This window comes from Doryrhamphus excisus, unplaced genomic scaffold (genome assembly GCF_030265055.1).
Source record: "Doryrhamphus excisus isolate RoL2022-K1 unplaced genomic scaffold, RoL_Dexc_1.0 HiC_scaffold_24, whole genome shotgun sequence".
In the NCBI taxonomy this organism is placed as follows: domain Eukaryota; kingdom Metazoa; phylum Chordata; class Actinopteri; order Syngnathiformes; family Syngnathidae; genus Doryrhamphus; species Doryrhamphus excisus.
The window spans coordinates 619,541-642,856 of record NW_026652242.1 but is presented as its reverse complement, the minus strand read 5'-3'; the positions used below and the strand labels follow the sequence as shown (position 1 = coordinate 642,856).

At 45.1% G+C, this 23,316-nt stretch overlaps 1 protein-coding gene and 1 long non-coding RNA gene across 3 annotated transcripts; both read left to right on the top strand.

Annotated features, from left to right (window-relative positions):
• Positions 1–5,660, top strand: LOC131111070 (uncharacterized). 2 transcript variants are annotated; one of them, XM_058064060.1, is made up of 3 exons: positions 1–662; positions 1,790–1,873; positions 2,967–5,660. In XM_058064060.1, exon 3 carries the CDS (start codon positions 3,183–3,185, stop codon positions 5,649–5,651), a length of 2,469 nt encoding a protein of 822 aa, XP_057920043.1. In that variant the 5' UTR covers positions 1–662; positions 1,790–1,873; positions 2,967–3,182; the 3' UTR covers positions 5,652–5,660. The 2 variants fall into 2 exon arrangements, with proteins under 2 accessions (XP_057920043.1, XP_057920042.1); XM_058064059.1 differs by lacking the exon at positions 1–662 and having other exon boundaries at positions 1,420–1,873.
• Positions 5,661–7,971: 2,311 nt separating this feature from the next.
• Positions 7,972–9,470, top strand: LOC131111075 (uncharacterized). Its single transcript, XR_009121089.1, has 3 exons — positions 7,972–8,256; positions 8,607–8,734; positions 9,080–9,470. It is a non-coding gene; the product is annotated as an uncharacterized LOC131111075 (long non-coding RNA).
• The last annotated feature ends 13,846 nt before the right edge of the window (positions 9,471–23,316 follow it).

The window sequence follows — 23,316 nt, the reverse complement described above, 5'->3', positions numbered from 1 at the left end:
AAAAAGCTCATATTCAACAACAACAGCCTGTTAAGAGATCCCCATAGGTGATCACTCAGCACAACAGTCTCAGTCATGGTGTGACAAAAATGAAAACAAAACATCACACAGCAACACAACAGATGACTAAAAACCAACGAGACACTCTTCCAGGTTATATAGAACAATAACTAACAACAGAGTGACTTTGAACAATCAACTGAAGAGCTATTTACATATAGACAGTGAACCAGAAATTGCTCCCAGCGACGCCACTATAACTTAAGTGTGTTTTGGGGCAGAAGGGGAAAAAATACTTTTGGCCTTACATTGCTTGTCTTTACTAGCTGCCGGCTAACATTTACACTCTTAAAAATGCTGGGTTATTTTTTTGACCCAATCGCTGGGTTGAGCCTGTTGGGTCATTTAATTGGGTTATTTTTATTGAGTTGGGTATTCTGACAACCCAATTCGCTGGGTTATCTCTGTTGGGTGCTAGGTTATTTGCTGCTGGGTTGTGATTTCAATGTTGTTGTGTTGGGTTATTTTGGACAACCCAAAGCGTTGGGTAGATGTTTGGGCATGCGCAACAAAGCACCGCCCACAAACCTACTTTGTTAAAACTTACTGTTCGGACCGCACTTTTCTTTTGAGGAGACGGAGGCAGCGCAGCACGGAGAAAGGTTTGTAACTAATGTTTTACCGTACAATTGACTTTATATTATTATATAAAGCTTCATGTAGTTGTTACAATGTAAGTTCGTGAAGCACTGTTGAGTACTAGCTTCAGAAAGCGATTGGTAATGTTAGCAAACTTCCATTCCCTCCAACATGGCTATTTAGGAACCAAACTATGTTTTTGAAATTACAAGAGGCATGCACTATGTGTGATAGTTATGAGGACAACGTCAGTTATCTCGTCGATTTAAAATTTTATGTGATATCAAGTTAGAGAATCACGTGTATTAATACGAGCGTGCTGGTGAGTCGATGTTTTTTTTTAGCTAGGCCGCCGCGTGTTAGCTTCCGCTAGCTAGCCACCGATAGTCCATTGTAATAAGTTTGAGTTGGTTGGGTCGCGAATTCGACGACAGTTTAGTAAGTCGCATATATATATAAATGTCGAGAATACGTTTGGACTACTGAATCTAATTTCCTTTCATGGTATATTTATTCTTATGGACCCTCTGTGTGATGTTTCAGTTTTTTGAATAACGTCGATGGATGATTTTGTCATATCCATGTTAGCTTCCGCTAGTTAGTTTTCCTCACCACTGTATCTGAATTTATATTTATTACCATCTAATGGGAGGTTAGTTGAGTTAAAGGCACGCATTTGTTAAAATGTAAGTTCGTGAAGCACTGTTGAGTACTAGCTTCAGAAAGCGATTGGTAATGTTAGCAAACGTCCATTGTGCATTCCCTCCAACGTTGGAGGGAATGCTCTGTAGGAACCAAACTATGTTGTTAAAATTACAAGAGGCATGCACTGTGTGTGGTAATTATGAGGACAACGTCAGTTATCTCATCAATTAGAAATTTTATGTGATATCAAGTTAGAGAATCGCGTGTATTAATACGAGCGTGCTGGTGAGTCGTTGATTTTTTTTTAGCTAGGCCGCCGCGTGTTAGCTTCCGCTAGCTAGCCACCGATAGTCCATTGTAATAAGTTTGAGCTAGTTGGGGCGCGAATTCGACGACAGTTTTGCAAGTCGCATATATATAAAATGTCGAGAATACGTTAGGATTACTGAATCTAATTTCCTTTCATGGTATATTTATCTTATGGACCCTCTGTGTGATGTTTCAGTTTTTTGAATAACATCGATGGATGATTTTGTCATATCCAAATTGACAGAGTGGCAGCTACCGGGGCTGATTGAAAGGTTTAGAGGTAAGCAAAGTCATCTTCATGCCTTAATTTTTATGGATATTGTTTTACACTAGCTACTGTGCCTACTATATGCTCTGTACATAGGATATGTCGTTGTCTAGTCAGTCACTGTAGCTTATACCAATACCCACATGTTTAACACTGAGTGATCCATCTTGTGATTCCAATATATATTGCTGCATTTCAACTGTGGTGAAGTAGTTTACTGTCCACTGTGGGCAAATTAGATGATGGAGAGGGCCACTATATTTCCACATTCACACTACATCAGGGGTGGGCAAACTACAGCCCGTTCTTTCCAAAGTATTAGATAACATACAACATGGAATCATGGCTTGAATCCGTCTATTTTGTTAAATCAGCCTGCAAGTCAAAAAGTTAGCTCATCCCTGCTCTAGACAGTGATGACAAACACTCTATGGTACACATTATGATCCCAGTTGGTAAAAAATGTTTGGGGTGCATTTTTGTGTTTTAAAATAGACCAAGTCAACATAATCAAGACATTTTCTTAATATTTTGTTAGGGTTCGTTGCAATACGACAACACTGTATGATAGTGGAAAGTAATGAAAACAATGTTATTTAAAACCCATGTTCTCAACAATCCACAAGTAGCCAGAACAGTTAAGAATGCATTTCATTTGAAAAAAGACCATAAAAAAAGACAAATTATTAGTTAATTTTGGGGGGCCTAGGGTTGCCAGCTGCTTGTTTTCCTCATCACTGTATCTGAATTCATATTTACCACCATCTAATGGGAGGTTAGTTGCAAAAATAGTTGCATTCATTCTGTAAATGAAAGAAAGATGTGTCAAATATCATCATATGCAGTGAACAAAGGACTTTGATTGCATTATCGTGGACTATAGAAGATCAGTTTACACCAATGCTATTGCTATTAACTCTACTAAAACCAACAGTCAAATGCGTATCTGTCATATTGATGTACCAGAAAAATAACTTGATTTTACGTAGTTGTGGGTTACATTATGACATGAGCTCCCAAGTTGTGAATGAGGAACACGCAAACTCTGCAGAGATTGTGGTCTATATGAATGGTCCCTTTAGTAATATTTTGTGTTCTCTTTCAGACGAGGCAGTTGACGAGGAAAGCTTCTGTTATCTGGACCATCAGTCAATCACAGCCTTAATTCCCAGAATAGGCGAGAGGGTGAAATTCATTAGGAAATTTAATGAATATGTAAGTGCTGCAGTTAGACACACAGCCAGCATTTTCACAAAGTTCTAAATTGGACGGACGAACAGACTGACAGACTAGCGCTTTTAGTTCTGAATTCAGGCGAGTCATGGGATACGTTTGCTTCAGATGTAAAGCTCAAATTCCTGGTAATGTGAAAAGTCTTTTCATTCATTTACGGGCGGTACACCATGTTAATCAGGCTGGAAAATATTTCCAGTGCTGTGAAATTGGCTGTGGCAGAACATTCAGCTACATGCGATCATTCAGAAGACACTTACAGCGGCATGAAAATGTTGAGGATGTGCTTGGTGTACCTGCTCAAGATTCCGTCCAGCCTGAGTTCCTTTATGCTGAAGGCCAGCCAGCAGAGGAAGTAGAGGAGTGGGATGACATTGAGCCAGAGGGCATCACTGATCGGGTAGCTACTTTTTTAGCTCACTTGAGGTCAGTGTCTTCACAGACATGGTCCGGCATTCATTTTATTGTTGAGCAGACCTCTGGTTTAATCTCTGACATTGTGGGTAGACTGCAATCAAGGACCATGGCAGTTTTTGGTCATTTGGGACATGATCAAAGCCCAGAGGTAGAGCAACTGATGGTGGAGTTCGAAGACTCATCTCAGCCCTTCAGAGATCTAGACACAGAGTATAAACAGATGCAGTACTTTCTCAAAGCTGGAGGCTTCATTGAACCAGTTGAGGAAACTTTTCCTGGGGAGGGATCCTATGTCCAGAAAAGGGACTCCAGCACTGGGACTGTGAAACAAGTCGCAGTTCCTGACACTTTTCAACGTGTTCCACTTCCACGTCTTCTAAGACAGGTCCTTGAAGATCCTGTCATATTACAGGCAATGCTGGATTGGCAACAAAGAGAGGGTGGAGTCCTTCAGGATGTCTTTGATGGGGAATTTTGCAAAACACACCCACTCTTCTTGAAAGAAACTTCGATTCCACTTCTTTTTTACAATGATGAGTGTGAAACTGTCAACCCTCTAGGATCAAAGACTGGAACACACAAGCTCGGCTTCATTTACTTTCAGCTCAAGAGCCTGCCACCAGATCTGCTCTCCAGCTTACGGTCACACTTTCTTTGTGCCGTATACAAATCTGATGATGCCAAAACATATGGTCTTGATGTTATCCTGCGTCCCATCATTGCAGAGCTGCAATTACTGGAAAAAGAAGGCATCCCCGTTGACACCTCCACTTTTCAAGGTGTTGTTAAGTTCTCTCTTGTCCAAGTGGTCGGGGACAACTTGGGCTTGAATGCCATCCTTGGTTATTCAGAAAGTTTCACTGCTAACCATATGTGCCGGTGGTGCAAAGTGCACAAACATGTCTCGACGCAGCAGACATTGGAAGATCCAGCCCAGCTGCGTAATATACACACCCATCAGGCTGATCTGCAACTTGCAAGCCTTTCAAACACAGGATTGAAGAGAGACAGTGAGCTGAACAACCTCTCTTTTTATCATGTGACTGACAATGTGGCCCCGGACATCATGCATGACATTTTAGAAGGAGTAGGACCGTATGAGATCAAACTTGTCTTGAATACCCTGATTGAGCAAAAACATGTCACACTTGACCAAGTAAACTACAGACTCACAAGCTTCGATTATGGCTTTTGTGACAAGGCGAACAAGCCCTCTGCCATTACCAAAAATGATCTCAGAAACCATGAAGGGACCATGCGGCAGTCAGCAGCTCAAATGTGGTGCCTTATTCGGCTACTGCCCACCATGATTGGTGATCTCATCCCTGAGGGAAACGAGGAATGGGAACTTCTTCTGCTCTTGCTACTGCGCATGGAGTTCATCTTCTCTCCCTCTATTACCATCGCTGGAACACACTATTTGACGAAGATCATTGAGGAGCATCACTCCCTCTTCCTTGAACTATTTCCTCATTTACATTTGCGCCCAAAGCACCACTTCATGGTCCACTATCCACGAGCAATCCGAAAACTGGGACCCTTGATACACTTTTGGTCTATGCGCTTTGAAGCAAAACACAACTTCTTCAAACGTGTCAGTCACATCACATGCAATTTCCGGAATATTTGTAAGACAATGGCGTATCGACATCAGATGCAACTATGTTACAACCTTCGGTCTGGCTCTGTGTTGAGTCACATCACGGAGGTTGGCCCAGGGCCCAGCACCTTTCTGTCCGCCATAGACTGCTTTAAAGACCTCCAAAAGGATCTTACAGATTTTCCTGTTTTCACTGAGGTTTTGGTGCCAGCCTGGGTGACTTTCAAGGGCACTAAATACAGACCAGGCATGACACTATTCCTCTCCTACGACTCCGATGGTGAACCCCAGTTTGGGCTTTTAAAATCCATCATCTTTCTGGGTCCATTGTCAGACAAACCAACTACCCGGTTTGTTGTACAGAAGTGGGAAACCCAAGGTTTTGAACGGCACTTTCATTCATACAGTGTGACTCAGACTCAGACTTTGGCAGCTGTTGATCCAAGTACACTAATTGATCATCATGCATTACATGCTGTAAAATCATACAGGGAACATGAGGACTGTTTCTACATTTCCCTTCGCTATAGGGTATTTTAGGACAATTCGACTGACGTGGTGGTGGGGTGTGTAGCTGGGGTAGAAGTAGTGTAAAAAAGATTGAGAACTATTGGGGGGGTGAAGACTTTCAGTGGAGACTAGGGGTGGGGGATGCAGACATTGAACACACTTGGTGCAACACAGAGCAACCAAGTGGTGACCAGACCAGATTTGACTAGTCGTGGGGGCTGTTAGAGTTGAAGCTTTAAAGCTTGTTCAACTCTTAAACGCAGTTTAAAGCTCTAAAGAGTTGCCCTGCACAGGTTGGGCACACAGTTTGCCCACCAGCCACCCTCCCAAGATCTGATTTGCCAGCTGCCGCAGTTGCCAACGCAAACCCGGGCCTGACGGCAGCTGGAAACCCGGACCTGACGGCAGCTGGAAACCCGGACCTGACGGCAGCTGGAAACCCGGACCTGACGGCAGCTGGAAACCCGGACACGACTGCTCCACCAATAATACATGTTCTGCAGGCAATTCCAGTATTTGTAAGTCATTTTCTTTAAATAAGTCAACAATTCGTAAAAGCCAGGTTGATTAGTGTCATTATGTTATCTTTTTTCCTCCAGGAAGCATTAGAGCTGGACATCAGCAAAGCATGTGTAGTTTAATTGCCTGTTTGTCTGTATTCTTTCAGGATATCCGCACTGCTCTTTCTGCTGTGCCAGATGGCATGGCTATAGTTGAGAGCCTGGATAAGGAAAAGCTCATCACGATAAAGCAGAGGCGTGTCATGGTGCGGATTTTGGTGTCTCACCTGATGGAAAAGTGTGGGCAAACGTGAGTAACAATTTATAGGAGCTTTTTTTTTTTTTAAGATTAGTGTACGCTCAGACTATGAAAGGTCATGATTTAGATCCCCAACCAAGTCATACCAAATAAAATGGTGACAGATATCTCCCTTCTCTGCTGTCAGAAACAGGGGTAGGATGAGGGGTAAGTCCCTGTGACATGTTGGCATATAGAGCTATGTCCAAGATTGTACTTGTTCTTAACCTGTCTGACGCAACATACACAGAGGATGGGCTACAGTGTGACGGTTTATCGTCTAATTATTCAATCTGTACGTGTTGGCCTTTTTCAGACCTTCCGCTGTGATCAAAATTGCCCTTGCTTCCGCCATGATTAATACGTTCCCCTGCTTAAAGGATGGCAGTGGCAGTGGTTTTGTGAGTACATTTTGTGAAGTAAAACTAAATGCTATCTAAAAAAGATTGAATGTATATGCAGAGTCTAGTCGACATTTTAGGCTCATGGACTTGCATGGTTATTTTTATATCTTGTCAGGATACATGGTATACCCAGGGCCGATACCACCACCCAGCTACGGGGTTCCTCGAAGAGAGACTCCGCAATATCAGAAAGCGGTTGAGGAGCTCAGGCGGGCCCAGGCAACAGCAGGAACGAGTGACTGTGCCAAGCAGGACAGTCATACCAGGTAATGCAATGTCGGTCCCTGATTTACCTCTGTTGCAGCATTGTCTGTCAGGTTCCGAATACCAAAGTATTCTGTATGGAGTCATATTTGTTACGCGGCCTACAATGCTGCATCTTCTGCAGTCTCTGCAGGATTCTGCTCTGGCTCTAGAGCTGGTATTCCATTAATTGTTTTTTCCTGTGAAACTGCTTCAATTGCTTCATCGATGTTTGCACATGTGTGCATCACTTCAAACCTATGGAACTCAGTCTTATCAGTGACATGAGGAAATAGTGGATGGCACACTGGGGTAGTAGCATGTAATAATTATTTGACTTTGATCTTTTGTATTTTACAGCAGCCACCATATCTGATGAGCGAGCTTTACAGTGTTCGGAATGGTTAAAGAACAACTCTCAGCCCCTCTCTCAGGTGGAGGCATATATGCGGGACACCTGCCAGTACAGGGCTGGATGGATACGTGCCGACCACTCCAAATCTATTCCTGAAATCCTGGGCGAGTTCCCCCGTCTGACTACTCCAGGCATGGTATGTCAAAATATATGTTGGCACCTGGTGCCTGTTTGGTACAGCAGAAATGTGCAGAAACTGAGCTACTGTTGTAAGTGTATGGGCCATGTCACTGCAAGTGAATTCAGTTTGGTAAATGGAAATCAGGCCCTTTTCTGGGTGGAGAGAGAATGGAAAACTGCCATTAATTGCCTAATCCGAATGTATACACAGGGCGTGCTATATAAAGCGCACTTCTTTTTCAAAGGAGTTAGTGCACATTCTTTTGCATCATCACTACTTGTGAATTTAACTACTTCCTTTTAACGTAGAATATTTGTGGTGCTTTGTGGAATCTTTGTGGAGCTCAGCCATCATAGGTCTTGTCAACTAGAAAAAAAATTATATCAATTTCTTAATTGTCCTGTATTTCAAATCACTTTTTGGTTCGGAAAAATGTACTTTTTAATTATGCAATAGAAATATGTGTGTTGGTATATTGCCTAATTGTTTATCAATTTGTGTCCTTCTTTTAGATCGCACAAGATTTTTCGATCCTCTATGGAGAGGCTGCACCTAAACTTTTTAAGACATGGGTTGCTCTTTACTCTGATAAGATCATTCGTCTTGCAAAATGCGAAGGAAAACTATCGGTGCCAGAGGAACAGATCACCCATGGTAAAATATTTATTTTATAACATATTTGGTAAATGTTTTTATATGATGATTTTTGTGGGTACTCAGACACTTCACACAGGAACTTAACTAACAAAGCAAACATTCTAACAAGAAAGTCCAAGTTAGCAAACTGCAAAAGGCAAGGAGAGAGGGTGATGGCAAAGGAGGATTGTCAAATGCATGTTATCTTGATGGGATTTGAGTTTACTTGTGTATGAGGAGTCAGATTTATGGATGGCAATGGCAGAGTAGTTCAGTACAATTGAAATCTAACCATTACTAACTAAATTAACAGGGAAAGAAAACATTGGCTCATATTACTGGTAATGACAACCATAATTGTCCTACAGATTCCAGGGGAGAAGTCGCCCTGATGCTGCTGCCCATCCTGCTTCCTCCGCCTGTCTATAAAAAGGGCAGGAAATTGGTTCGGGCGAGCATACAGGAGTCAAAGAGGGCCTTTATTGATGTGAAGCCTGTAAGTAATTTACCTTTCAACAACATTTAAATGTAAATGAATTGTGAAATTACTCCAGTTGTTCTTTTACACAGTTGTAAAGCAGGACTCTTTATGAGGAGCAACTTGAAAAGATTGTATTTCGTGGAATGTGTGACAACATAACATTTGGCTGTGTTTCTCATCTTCACCCCCAGAATACATTTTTGAGTGCCATTGATTAAGGGTGTCGTACTTCTCCCATAGAACACTACTAAATCGGCTATAATGGGGGTGGGAAGTGATTGAAATAGCTTCAGTAGAGAGCTGATGACAATTGCACTGCACTGATCTAAATACTTACGTTTTTTTCTTTTCTCATCGTAGGTTGGAACTAACATGGTGGAGTATTTGGAGCAGGCCGAATCGCTCAGGGCCTATCCATATGTGCTCCTGCTTAGTGATGGCATTTTGTGTTCCCAGGCATTTGCCATCATATCGGGCAAAGCCATTCCCTCAGATACAGCACTTGCTGCTGTCGACACTTGTTTCAAGAGCTTTTATATATTAGATTGTAATTATCCGAATGAGTGTGCGCCTACTTGGCAATTTTTACAGAGTACAGTTTTTGAACTTGAGGGAACTGTGTCCCCATCTGTCACTTTCTTAAAAACCCAATTGCTTTCCTGTCATTAGACTGCACCCGCCCTTTTTTCGCTCCTCTCCCTCTTGTTCTTCACCATCCCCTGTTCTTAATGTTATTTTTGTGTAAATAATTTGTTCATGTTCATGAAGGAAATATTGTGAATTATGTTCTGTAAATTTTACATTTTAATAAATATTTTTGTCACATTGGTGTCATTATCATTGTAATATATTATTAATAGTATTAGCATGCAATTAAAATATAGTACAATATATAAATATAAATATATATATATATATATATATATATATATATAGTATATCGTCAACCCAACTTGTTAGGTTGAAATAACCCAGCAATATAGTAATTATGAACACAGCGTTGGGTCATTTGAACAACCCAATGTACAACCCAATAGTTGGGTTAAGAGAACCAACCCAACTTGTTGGGTTAAAATAACCCAACGCGAGGTTGGTCCTATATTTAACCAGCGTTGGGTTGAAAAACAACCCAGATTGGGTTGTTTTAAACCCAGCATTTTTAAGAGTGTACCTGATAAGTTAATGAGTTAGAAACAAGTATACATGTAAACGTAAACATAAAAAAAAACTCTGCGGATGGGCACAATAACATATCGGGATACCCCAAGACTTGCACCCTCGTTGAACCCGATTAACATAAAAAGTTCCTTTATGTTAAGAAAAAAACATCTAAAGCATTACCTTCTTGATTTTGAACGTCACTTCGAATTGCTCTTCGGTTTCAAACCAAATAGTTTTTACCCATTTCTGAAACTGTGGCCCACTTCTCCGAGCAAGGGGCGTTGGGCCCTGCGAATCCATTCGCCACAAATGAATGTGTCACAGAAGCTTTGCCTCCGGCCCTTGCCCAAAGGTCTTTTTTTCTTTTTTGTCCTTTTCTATAGCGCCCCATTTTAAATGTTTAACGAGATGCACAAAATGAAATCTTTTGCTAATAAAATCGCCCCCTACAGGTTTTTGGTACGTGTAGAAAAACATTTCAAGAAACATGCATCTAATGAATAAGCTGTATGAAGGCAACCAAAAACACACTGAATAGCCTGAATCCAAGTTAAATCAGCAAGGTTAATGCCTGGGGTTGTGGGAATTCTATTTTTAAGTAAGTAATTAGTAGTGACATGTTCCTTCTGAAAAGTAACAGAATCAGTAACTAATGTACTATATAGTATATAAGTAAAGTAACTGCTTACTGGAGAAAGTACTTAATCCGCTACTATGTATACTAGTGTTATATGTTATGTACAATATGTATATGTAGGCCTATATCTATAGAATGAATCCTCTCAGGCCTGAAAGGTGACCCATTATGCTTTTTCCACTTTTCTGACCTATTTAGAATGTTATATTCTCGTCTTAAATGATCCCAAAGTTTCAGATAATGAGCTTTGTGTACTTCGAAGTGAATCCTGAAAGAAGTTTAGGATGGCTCAAAATGCTCAGTTGTAAAAGTCATGGTAAAACTGCCCCTTAGTGATGTCACAGAGGGGCGAACTTCCTTATATGGTTCATAGTTCAGCCGCACTTTGGCCGTGTGACCAATCGCAGCGTAGTGGGCATGCCTGGAGGCAGGCCGTAGGTGGAATAAATGACAACACCCCATTTGGGCAGGAAGCACAAATGACAGGTAATACAGATGGAATAGGTGCAGATTCTGCTAAATCTAAAAAGTTTTCTGTGCGGGTTATTGGATTATTGAGACCACAACTCAATATAAAGGGTTGCAAAATTAGTATAAACGGTCCCCTTTAAAGGGGAACTGCTTTTTTTTTTATTTTACCCATCATTCACGATCCTTCACATCATTCACAATGTGAAACATGAACACATATTTCTTTCCCTTTTCTGTGCATTCTAACATGAGAAAATGAGTTAAAATGAGTTAGCTCACAACAGACATCATGGGAAATATCTATTTTGACCACAAAAAACGCCAACAATGTCCATTTACAGAACTGCCTAGTGTATTAACCAAGCCACAGCCATATTGTTATTATGGCAGTTAAAATGTAAAACAATATTTATCTTGGGGACGAACACGGCGTGTCACTAATCGCTGGTCTCAGCATAATTCACAGACAAAAGAGTGGATACTTGGCTCTAAGTTCCACTACAAAGACTCAACAAGATGCTCGTTTTCCAGCAGCATTTGCCTGAGGACTGGAGCACACGTCTTGTGCTGGAAGACACAGCCATCCCACAGAGAGTAGACATTGGAAGTTTTGTCGCTGTATGTATGCCGCCTCACATCTAATGCGCTTAGAAACAAAGTTTGGGTTGTGTTTTAAATCATCAAAATATGGAAAGATACAGCAACTATTATATGTCATCATTAGTGTACGTGTTATTGTATGATCACAGCATGGATATCAAACCATGCAACTTTGTTAGAGGTTTCTTAAGAGGGCTTCACGGGCCAAATAGGTGTATCCCAATGACGTGTCATGAGCTGTGTTGTCGCTCTGCTGCCACCTGCTGCCTTTTTCTTACAGTGCATCCTGATGGGCAGCAGGCTGGTCTTTTCTGCACACACCTGAGGCCACTTATCCCCTGGACTACTTAAGCTGCACTCAGAGACCAGCACACCACCAGATTGTTCCTCAAGCTTCTTTTATGACTACCTGTTGCACACCTCCTGTCCACTTGGCCTCGTGTGTGGACTCGCAGGCCCCTTGTTTTCGGGCTTTTAATCTTAGTGTCGTGAGTACTCGCCAACTGTTTTATGCCGTGGTATTTTACGTTACCCTTACCCAGTTTTTACCCGCAGACTTTCTGTCAGCTCTGTTTTTTGTTCTTGTGCCTTGTGTCCTGCTTTTTGCCTGTGAGCCCTTTTGCTGAAGTGTTTTAGTTTTTTTGTATTTAGCATTGGACAGTGTTCTCAGCTGTACTTTTTGCTTACCCTTTTGGTGTTTGTTTGCCCTTCCCCTGTAAGGGCACCTTCTCTTTAGTAAGCATTTTGGCCCACATTTTACATCTCCATTTTGGGTTTTAAAACAGCTCACTAGTTCAAACATGACATCCTTTTTTTATATCAACTTATCTCATGGAGTAATACATAGAAAAAGGAAAGAAATGTGTTCATGGTTCACATCAGGATTGTGAATGGGCCAAATTCCCCCCAAAGTGCTGCCCCCCTTTAAAGTGTTATCACAAGTCTTGTTGTTGTTGTTTGCAGAACTCTGCTGCTGCTTCTTGGCTTCGGTTACAGCCACCAGCACCCAGGAGGTATGTGAGCATCCTACAGGCCAGCGACAGTCTATTAGTTTGTGGCTGGAGCAGGGTCTGAGAACAGAAACCGCTCAATGTGACGACTCTCATAAAAGGAGAAACACCTGGAGGATTGATGCATAAAAAAAGCTTAATGTTGAAATGGTAACAGCCTTATTAAAATGAATGGAGGAAATACATTCAGGTTTCACAAAGGTTGTCAAGATTAACCAAATGAACTCACTCAACACTTCTCTTTGTCAGTCGCCCTCCTGCAGCAGGACTGGTATGTCATGTGAAGGAGCATCTGTCATCACCATGGTTACCACGCTGCCCGCACCAGACTCTGCTGCATATACAGTGTAGAAATGCCTGGAGAAATTGGAGTTAATTTATCAATAAAATACCTCTACTACTAACAAGATTATTTGATGTGGAAAACAGCCATGTTACCATCACTCAGGTGAGAAAGGTAGTTGAGCTATTAACGCTGCTAGCCCAGACTGTATTGGAGCAAAGTAAGAAACACTAACATTGGTCCTACACAGTACATCCCTGATCCCTCTGCTTCACCGCACAGGCCACTGGCAATCTAACAACTAGCTTACCAACTCCAGTCACAAATCATCACCTAACTGCCGTACCGCTCTGAGCTTTTTTACTTTTGCACTCTACAGTCTGGTCAGGTCAGCTGATCAGTTGCTCCTGAGGAAGCCTAAAACAAAGCGGAAGCTCAGGGGGGGATCGTGCCTTTGCTGTTGCAACCCTAAAACTTTGGACTAATCTGCCACAGTGTATCAAACAGGCCTCCTCTCCGTCTGTTTTTCAATCTTAAGACCCACCTCTTCTCCATGGGTTTTAACACTTAGTCGGAGGCTGACTTTTGACTGTTTTGGGGGTGGGGGTTATTTTTTATGACTTTGATCGTACTGTATTATCTTATTTTATTTTATGGATTTTATTATCACGTTCTGACCGTGTGGCGGAGAGGGTGGATCCCAAGATGCAGGACACAGCAAGCTCAGGTAAGGTCAAGCTGCTTTAATAGTTCAGGTGAGGAGACCCAATAAACAAAAGGCGCCGGAGCACAAAAAAAGGGAGCTCCGTGGAAGGGTGCACGCAGGCACAACACAAAATACAAGGAAGAGCAGAGCAGTCTTAGAGGCCAGCGGGCTACCGGACGGGTAGGAGGGTGCGTGGCCGAGGCGTGTGTAACGCTGGAGGAGGTACAGGAGTTAGTCTGTCACGTCCACAAAGGAATAATCCAGCACCCTCCTGCCGCAGCTCAGTGCCTAAAGAAGGGAACCGGAAATTAGCTTGATTGTCAGCAGCTGCGCCCGTCAGGTAGCTCCGCCCAACTCCAAGGAGGTCCACATCTGTAGATGCACACAGAGAGCAGTAAGAGTCCTAATAACCACATGAACTGGGCGTACCCCCAAACCGACACACAAGGTAACATATGTCACTGTGCAGCGTGACAGTATCCCCCCCTCCCAATTCAACGGGTGGTCCTAGGCGGACAACCTGGCTTGTCTGGGAACTTGCGGTAAAGATCAGATAAGAGGGTAGGGTCGAGGATAAGTGACCGGGAGACCCATGAGCGATCCTCGGGACCGTAACCCTCCCAGTCCACGAGGTATTGCACACCCCTGCCCCGTCTCCTGGCATCCAAGATAGACCTGGCTGTAAAGGCTGGGTGTCCGTCCACCAGGCGAGGAGGGGGAGGAGGCACTGGCGGTGGGTTAAGCTCGCTTATTGTAACCGGCTTCAGGCGGGACACGTGAAACACCGGGTAGGTCCTGAGAGAAGGGGGGAGCTTGAGTCTGGCGGAAGCAGGGTTGACCATACGAACCACCTTGTATGGTCCGACGAACCTGGGGGCCAACTTCTTTGACTCCACGGCCAGGGGCAGGTCCCGCGAAGACAGCCAGACACTCTGCCCTGGCTGGTAATTGGGTGCAGGCCTCCGATGGCGATCCGCCAGTCTTTGATTACGTTTGGCGGTCCGGGACAGCGCCGCTCGTGTGTCTCGCCACACCCGATGGACCCGGCGGAGCAACGAGGCTACCGAGGTAACCGATGATCCGGACTCCTGAGGGGGGAACAGTGGAGGCTGGGAGCCGTGGACCACATGAAAAGGAGAGAGGCCCGTGGAGGAGCAGACCAGGGTGTTGTGGGCGTATTCCACCCACGGGAGATCCCGAGACCAGGACGTGGGATGTTGGTGGCACACACACCTCAAGGCTGACTCCAGGTCCTGGTTTACCCGTTCCGTCTGCCCGTTGGACTGGGGGTGATATCCAGAGGAGAGGCTGACCGAGGCTCCCAACGACTTGCAAAAGGCCCTCCAGACCGCTGAGGCAAACTGGGGCCCCCTGTCGGACACCACATCGACAGGAATGCCATGGGGGCGGACCACATGTTGTACCAGGAGCTTGGCTGTCTCCAGGGCGTAGGGGATTCTGCGGAGGGGTACAAAATGAGCAGACTTCGAGAACCTATCTACGATGGTAAGAACCGCCGTGAAACCCCTCGAAGCGGGCAGACCCGTCACAAAGTCCAAGGCAATGTGCGACCAAGGGCGAGAGGGGATGGGGAGAGGGTGAAGCAGGCCAGCCGGTGGTTGGTTGGATGATTTGTTTCTGGCACAGACTGAGCAGGCAGCCACGAAGCTCTTAGTGTCGGCGTGGAGGGAGGGCCACCAGAAGCGCTGGGACAGGAGGAAGGCTGTGCGTCTGGCTCCGGGATGACAGGCGATCTTAGAACAGTGGCCCCAGGTCAGGACCTCCGACCGCAGGGACCGTGGAACAAACAGTCTGTCTGGAGGGCAGCCCGCTGGAAGAGGGGTGTCTCCGCTGGCTTCAGCCACCCTCTTCTCGATCTCCCACTGGAGTCCGCCCACGATGCAGGACAGGGGAAGGATGGAGTCAGGTGTTTGGTCCTCAGCTTGTGGTGCATATATACGGGAGAGTGCGTCTGGTTTGCCATTTAGAGAACCTGGGCGATAAGTCAGAGTGAAGTCGAAGCGGGTGAGGAAGAGGGCCCACCGGGCCTGGCGGGGGTTGAGGCGCTGGGCAGAGCGGATGTGTGAAAGGTTTCTGTGATCCGTGTAGATGACAAACGGGTGTGCAGCGCCCTCCAACCAGTGCCTCCATTCCTGCAAGGCGAGGACCACCGCCAACAGCTCCCGATTGCCAACATCATAGTTGCGTTCAGCAGGCGATAGGCGCCTGGAGAAAAAGGCGCAGGGGTGCAGCCTCTGGTCAGAGCTGGAGCGCTGGGAGAGCACGGCCCCTACACCAGTATCGGACACATCCACCTCAACGAAAAACGGGAGATTAGGGTTAGGGTGAATAAGAACAGGTGCAGAAGTGAAGAAGGCCTTGAGGCGCCGAAAGGCTGAATCGGCCCCCGGTGACCAAGAAAATGGAACCTTGGTAGATGTCAGCTTGTTCAGAGGGTCGGCGACTTTACTAAAGTCGCGAATAAAGCGCCGGTAGAAGTTGGCGAAACCCAGAAACCTCTGTAACAGCTTCCTAGATGTAGGAGTGGGCCAGTCAACCACAGCCTGGATCTTGGCAGGGTCCGGTTTCAGTTGCCCCTTCTCCACAATAAACCCCAGAAAAGGAACAGATGGTGAATGAAAAGTGCACTTTTGAGGCTTGACAAACAGACGGTTCGCCAAGAGCCTCTGGAGGACAAGGTGAACGTGCTGCCGGTGTTGTTTGGTGGAAGAGGAGTAAATAAGAATGTCGTCCAGATACACAAACACAAAGCGGCCAATCATGTCACGTAAGACATCGTTAATGAGGCATTGGAAAACTGCAGGGGCGTTAGTAAGACCAAAAGGCATGACGCAGTATTCAAAATGCCCTAATGGCGTGTTAAAGGCCGTCTTCCACTCATCCCCTTTCCGAATACGGATGAGGTGGTAGGCACTACGTAGGTCCAACTTAGTGAAGATGGTGGCAGTGTGAAGTGGAGTGAAGGCGGAATCAAGGAGAGGAAGAGGGTATTTATTTTTTACCGTGATGGCATTGAGTGCCCTGAAGTCGATACATGGGCGCAAGGAACCGTCCTTCTTTTGAACAAAAAAGAACCCTGCTGCCAAGGGGGAGGAGGATGGCCGGATATGCCCTGCAGTGAGGGAAGTGGAGATGTACTCCTCGAGAGCCTTCTGTTCAGGTTTGGAAATATTGTATAGTCGGGATGAAGGAAGCGGCGCCCCCGGCAATAAGTCTATGGCACAATCATAGGGGCGGTGGGGGGGAAGAGACATAGCATGATCTTCACAAAAGACTTTCCTAAAGGTGTGATATTCCTCCGGAACCAGAGATAGGTCAGGCGAGACAGGAGAAGGGTTTGAAGGACAGACCGGAGGAGAGGCGGAGCGGAGACAGTTAGCATGGCAGAATGAACTCCAGTTGACCATTTTAAAAGTGGACCAATCAATATAAGGACTGTGACGGTGCAACCAAGGGAGACCCAAAACTACAGGAGCGGAGCGTGAGGGGATAACAAAAAAACAAATGGATTCCCGGTGGTTGCCAGACAGCAGGAGTGAGACCTGGCGTGTCTGATGCGTAATGCTAGCTAAGTGGCATCCATCCAAAGAACGCACATTTTTGCATCTCTCCACCAGCATGGTGGGGATATTAAGTTCCTTTACCAAGCCACTGTCTATAAAGTTCTCGTCAGCGCCCGAGTCGACAAGGGCGGAGATAGCGAGGTGCCCCTCCCCTCCCCAAGACAACGTACCTTCCACTTGCAGACGGCCCACGGAAGCAGTGGAGGAGGGAGGGGGGGAACGTCCGTCCACCGATGAGCTCTGGGAGGGGGACGAACGTCGAGCAGCTGGTCGGCTGGAGCAGCGGGAAACTGGATGGTCCGCAGCGCCGCAGTAGCGGCAGAGACGAAGACGCAGACGGCGAAGTCTTTCCGCGGCGGATATCCGGTTGGCTCCCAGCTGCATAGGAACAGCCTCCCCGATGCTCTCGATGGGTGAAACCATCGACGGTGGAGGCGGAAGCGCCAGAGTTTCGTGGGGGTGAGAGAGTGGCTGGGGGCGTTCCCCACCACGCTGACGGCTGCGCTCCCGCAGACGGTTATCCATTCTGATGGCGAGGGAGATGAGCTCTTCGAAGGAACGGGTCTCATCTCGGGCTGCCAATTCGTCCAGCAGACGGGGACTAAGGCTGGCCAGGAAGACGCACCGTAGGGCTTTCTCATCCCAGCCGCTCTCCACTGCGAGAATGCGGAAGGAGATTGAGTGATCCGCCACCGAGTTCGTGCCTTGGCGCAGGGCCAGGAGGCGCAGTCCAGCCTCTCCTTCTCTGACCGGGTGGTCGAACACATTCTTGAGCTCTTCAACGAACAGGGGTAAGCTGGAGAGGAGTTCCGGCTTGTTTTCGCTCACCACCATGGCCCATTTGGCGGCGCGTCCGGTCAATAGACCAATTATATACGCCACCTTGGCGGAGTCGGTGGCGTAGGTTTGCGCTTGCTGACGAAACACGAGGCAGCACTGGTGGAGGAATAGTCTGCACTCGCCAAAATTACCCTCGTACCTGGAAGGGTGAGGGATATTGGGCTCCCGTGGGACTAGTTGGAGCGCCGGCGATGTTGTGGCCGGTGGTGGAACGGCGTCCGAGGGGGTGACCACAGACGTGTCAGTCAAGCGGGCGTGCATGTCGCGGACCAAAGTGGATAGGTCCTGTAATGTCCGCTCGTGGTCGCTGATCATCTGCCCCTGGGCCTTGAGGGCAAACTCGAGTTGCTGATGTTCCGCGGGATCCATGGCATTGGCTGGATTATTCTATCACGTTCTGACCGTGTGGCGGAGAGGGTGGTCCCAAGATGCAGGACACAGCAAGCTCAGGTAAGGTCAAGCTGCTTTAATAGTTCAGGTGAGGAGACCCAATAAACAAAAGGCGCCGGAGCACAAAAAAAGGGAGCTCCGTGGAAGGGTGCACGCAGGCACAACACAAAATATAAGGAAGAGCAGAGCAGTCTTAGAGGCCAGCGGGCTACCGGACGGGTAGGAGGGTGCGTGGCCGAGGCGTGTGTAACGCTGGAGGAGGTACAGGAATTAGTCTGTCACGTCCACAAAGGAATAATCCAGCACCCTCCTGCCGCAGCTCAGTGCCTAAAGAAGGGAACCGGAAATTAGCTTGATTGTCAGCAGCTGCGCCCGTCAGGTAGCTCCGCCCAACTCCAAGGAGGTCCACATCTGTAGATGCACACAGAGAGCAGTAAGAGTCCTAATAACCACATGAACTGGGCGTACCCCCAAACCGACACACAAGGTAACATATGTCACTGTGCAGTGTGACATTTATATTTTTATGCTTTATTTTTTTTAGATTTTATTTGATCTTATATTACTCTAATTTACCAGACTGACATTTTCATTGTCCTTATTGTGCTTGTGCAGCACTTTGGAAACCTTGTGTTTGTTTAATTCTGCTACATAAACAAAATGGATTGACTTGGACATTGCATGGGTTATGATCCTCCAATTACACGCCTGCCTCAGTATCAACTTGAAGAAAACTAAAAAGATAGTTGCAGATTTCAGGAGGACCATAAAAAGGCAGTGTATGGTACCAGCATGGGAGTATGAAAGATTCAAAGTGATTTGGAGGTCAAGGGTCATATGACCTGGCGCTATTTATAATAGTTCATAAAAAAATATCACATGCAATCTTATGAAAGTCAAGTAGAAAAGCTAAAAGATGAGTATGGTAGTAGCAGACAATTCCTATTGATACAAGGCAGTTTGGAGGTCAAAGGTCACATGACCTGGAATCTACTGGTAATGATTTGTAAAAAATTCATATTTAATTCTAGCAAAGTTGAGTAGCAAAGCAAAAGGCGTGTATAGTACTGGCAGACAAGTCCCACTGATACAAAGTAGTTTGGAGGTCAAAGGTCACATGACCTGGAAGCTATTCATAATATTTTATTTCAAAAAATTATATAAAATCCCAGCAAAGTTGAGTAGCAAAGCAATAAGGCGTGTATGATACTAGCAGACAAGTCCTACTGATACAAAGTGGTTTGGAGGTCAAAGGTCACATGACCTGGAAGCTATTCATAATATTTTATTTCAAAAAATTATATAAAATCCCAGCAAAGTTGAGTAGCAAAGCAATAAGGCGTGTATGATACTAGCAGACAAGTCCTACTGATACAAAGTGGTTTGGAGGTCAAAGATCACATGACCTGGAAGCTATTGGTAATGATTTGTGTAAAAAATTCATATAAAATCCTAGCAAAGCTAAGTAGAAAAGTAAAAAGGCATGTATGGTACTAGCAGACAATTCCTACTGATACAAGATGGTTTGGAGGTCAAAGGTCACATGACCTGGAAGCTATTGGTAATGATTTGTGTAAAAAAGTCATATATAATCCTAGCAAAGTTGAGTAGCAAAGCAAAAAGGCGCGTATAGTACTGGCAGACAAGTCCCACTGATACAAAGTAGTTTGGAGGTCAAAGGTCACATGACCTGGAAGCTATTCATAATATTTTATTTCAAAAAATTATATAAAATCCCAGCAAAGTTGAGTAGCAAAGCAATAAGGCGTGTATGATACTAGCAGACAAGTCCTACTGATACAAAGTGGTTTGGAGGTCAAAGGTCACATGACCTGGAAGCTATTGGTAATGGTATTTAAATTGGTTATTTCCCTTCGTCATGGAACATCGTAGAACTAATGTACAAAAAGTAACATGAAAATTCATACATGAAATTCATATGGCAGTTAAACATCAGCGGCACTGTCGCACCAAAGTTAATACCAAATATAAATAGCACTCACCACTTTAGCCTGCTTCTCAATCAATGGCGGAGTCACGACTCTACAAAACTCTGCTCTTAACAGTGTCTAGACATTTTATAGTGACATTTACATCTCTTGAGCAGTTGTCCTTCTTATACCTCTCTCAAAATGCACGAGCGCCACCTAACGGCCGTAACGGTCCTTAACTTAAGGAAGTAGTTCATAGCACTGAACTTCCTTGGTTGTTAGTGGTATATAGTGTCGTGAAATCTCAACCTCAGACAGATTAAGGAGGTCTTGGAGCCATGCTTCCCAGTGCGGTCTGAGGTGATCAGGAAGTGGCTCATCCCATCCTACCTTGTCTTGACACATCCGTTGTAAAATCTGCTTACCTTTCAAGATGACCGGTGCCACAAATCCAAGAGGATCAAAAATTGAGGCAACTGTCGACAATACTCCTCTTCTAGTAAAGGCATGATCCTTTATCCTCACTCTAAACTGGAACATATCGGAGCAAATGCACCACTGGACCCCAAGAACCCGTTCCATTCTTTGTTCTCCCAGGGCCAGGTCCAGATCAGCTGCACCTTCTGCCTGTTCTTGCTTTGGGATTGTGTCAAGCAAATTCCGATTGTTGGTGATGAATTTGTGCAAGTGGAGCTTACCAACACTGCACAGTTCTCTTGCCTCTTTGACAAGCTGGATGGCTTCTGCTTCACTGTCCAAACTTGACGACATAAAAGTCGTGTTTTATAAACCGCACTGTGGCTTCACTAAAGTTTCCTGCTCCTTCTGCAGCCAGGTGCTTGAGCCCAAAGTTTGCGCATCCGGGTGATAATGCAGCTCCAAACAAGTGAACTTTCATGCGGAACACTGACACTGGAGCTTTTATATTTCCCTGTTCCCACCACAGGAATCGGAGGTAGTCTTGGTCTCTTGGTGCAACACATCACACATGAGGGCTACTTGTCCTTTGCGGAAGCGAGACAAGACCCCTACAAGGGTATTGGTAAGATCTGGTCCAGTAAGTAGATGCTCATTCAGCGATGTATTCAAGTTCAAGTTCAAAGTTCAAGGTCTTATGGACCCACTGCAGTTTACATACAGGGCCGGCAGGGGAGTGGACGATGCCAAACTGTTCATAATGGAGGCCATCCATGCTCATCTGGAGACCCCTAATTCCATTGCTCGGCTCCTGTTCGCGGACTTCTCATCAGCATTCAACACCATGCAGCCACACCTCCTTGCTCAAAAGTTAGTTACCCGCTTTAAACTGGATCATCAGCTCACTTTGTGGATTATGGATTTTCTAACTGACCGTTCACAAAGGGTGCTTGTTAACGGTTTTTACTCCGACACCCTCCGTACCTCCACCGGCTCCCCCCAGGGCTGTGTTTTATCACCACTCCTCTTCATCCTCTATACGGACGACTGCAGGTCTAGCCGCATTGCCACCTCGTGAAGTTTGCTGACGACACAGTTCTACTTTCTCTGCTTTCTGCACCAAATCTACACCATAGCTCTGTTCTTCAGGACTTTGTCACCTGGTGTGACGACGTTTGCCTGCAACTCAACCCAACCAAAACCAAAGAGGTGATTGTGACATACAGCAACAAGCAGAGACAACTTGCAGAGGCCATCACTACCACCATTGGGGGGGAACCGGTGGAGGTGGTTGAGGAGTATAGGCACCTAGGCACGATATTTGATGGCCTTCTGAGGTTTTCATCAAATACAGAGGAGATCCTCAAGAAGTGCAATCAGAGACTGTACATGTTGAGGAAAAAAGGAAAAAAAAATTGCTGACCTTCTATTATGCTTTCATTGAGAACTTTTTGGCCTTTTCATTCATTTCATGGTTTTATTCACTGCATCTACAGGATCGGACTCGTTTAACCAGTATTTCAAATGTTTGTTCCAAAATCATTGGCCATCCTGTGAGACCTCTTCCTACATACTGCGATCAACAAATAACCCGGACTGCATACAGGATTCTACAGGACCCTTCCCACGCGCTACACCCCGTGTTTGAGTGGCTTCCATCGGGTCGTAGACTAAGATGCCCACGATGTAGAACACAAAGGAGGAGGGCTACCTTTGTCTCTACAGCAGTCCGGCTTCTGAACTTGGACCCCTCCCTATCCAGATTTCGCACAACCTCCCTTTAGCTTGTTATACTTTTTAAATTATTTAATTACTATTTATTCTCTTAGGTACATGTATGTTCAGTTGTGTCTGCTCTTTTACTTGTCCTTGTCTGCTTTCTACATTTTTATTCGATATGCTGCTCTCTGTGTCCTTTAAATTGCCCCTCGGGGATAAATAAAGTGTTTTTGAACTTTGAACTTGAATAAAGGCCACATAATGCTTGTGGTATACGTCATCTTTCCTAAAACGTTTTTCCAGACACCTGAGTCGATGTTCTGCACATACTTTGTTGTTTGGCAGCTTGGGCCTCTCTTCCTTGAAAGGTCATTTCGTAATGTCCATTTGGCTTATGCTTGATGCCTTCTCTCATTGTCGTCAAAAACTTAATATCTTCTTGTGATATTAGAACATTTCACTGAACCTTTCAGTAAAGTCTGACTCAAATACTTTAAGTATTTCCGCTGGAGTGATAATTTCTTTAACCTGGGTTCTACAGACAAACTGAACCTCAGACTTGATCTCCAAAGATGGCTTGATAGCTGGAACTAGCTTTGCAGTTGTACATGTAGGTATATGAGATCTATTAGCTGGTATGTAACTGCTGGTGTAGGTTGTTGGGAGTTTTATTTTTGTGTCCGAGCCGATGCCTCTTACTTGTAGTCCTTGCACCCTTTCGCTCTTCACCACCTTAGTTTTTGATGTTATTGTGGATACTTTAAGTTTTACTGGCTCTTTCTTGATGCACAACATTTCAGCTACATTTTGCAAAATGAAAGTTGTGTCACTTTGACTGTCCAGTAAAG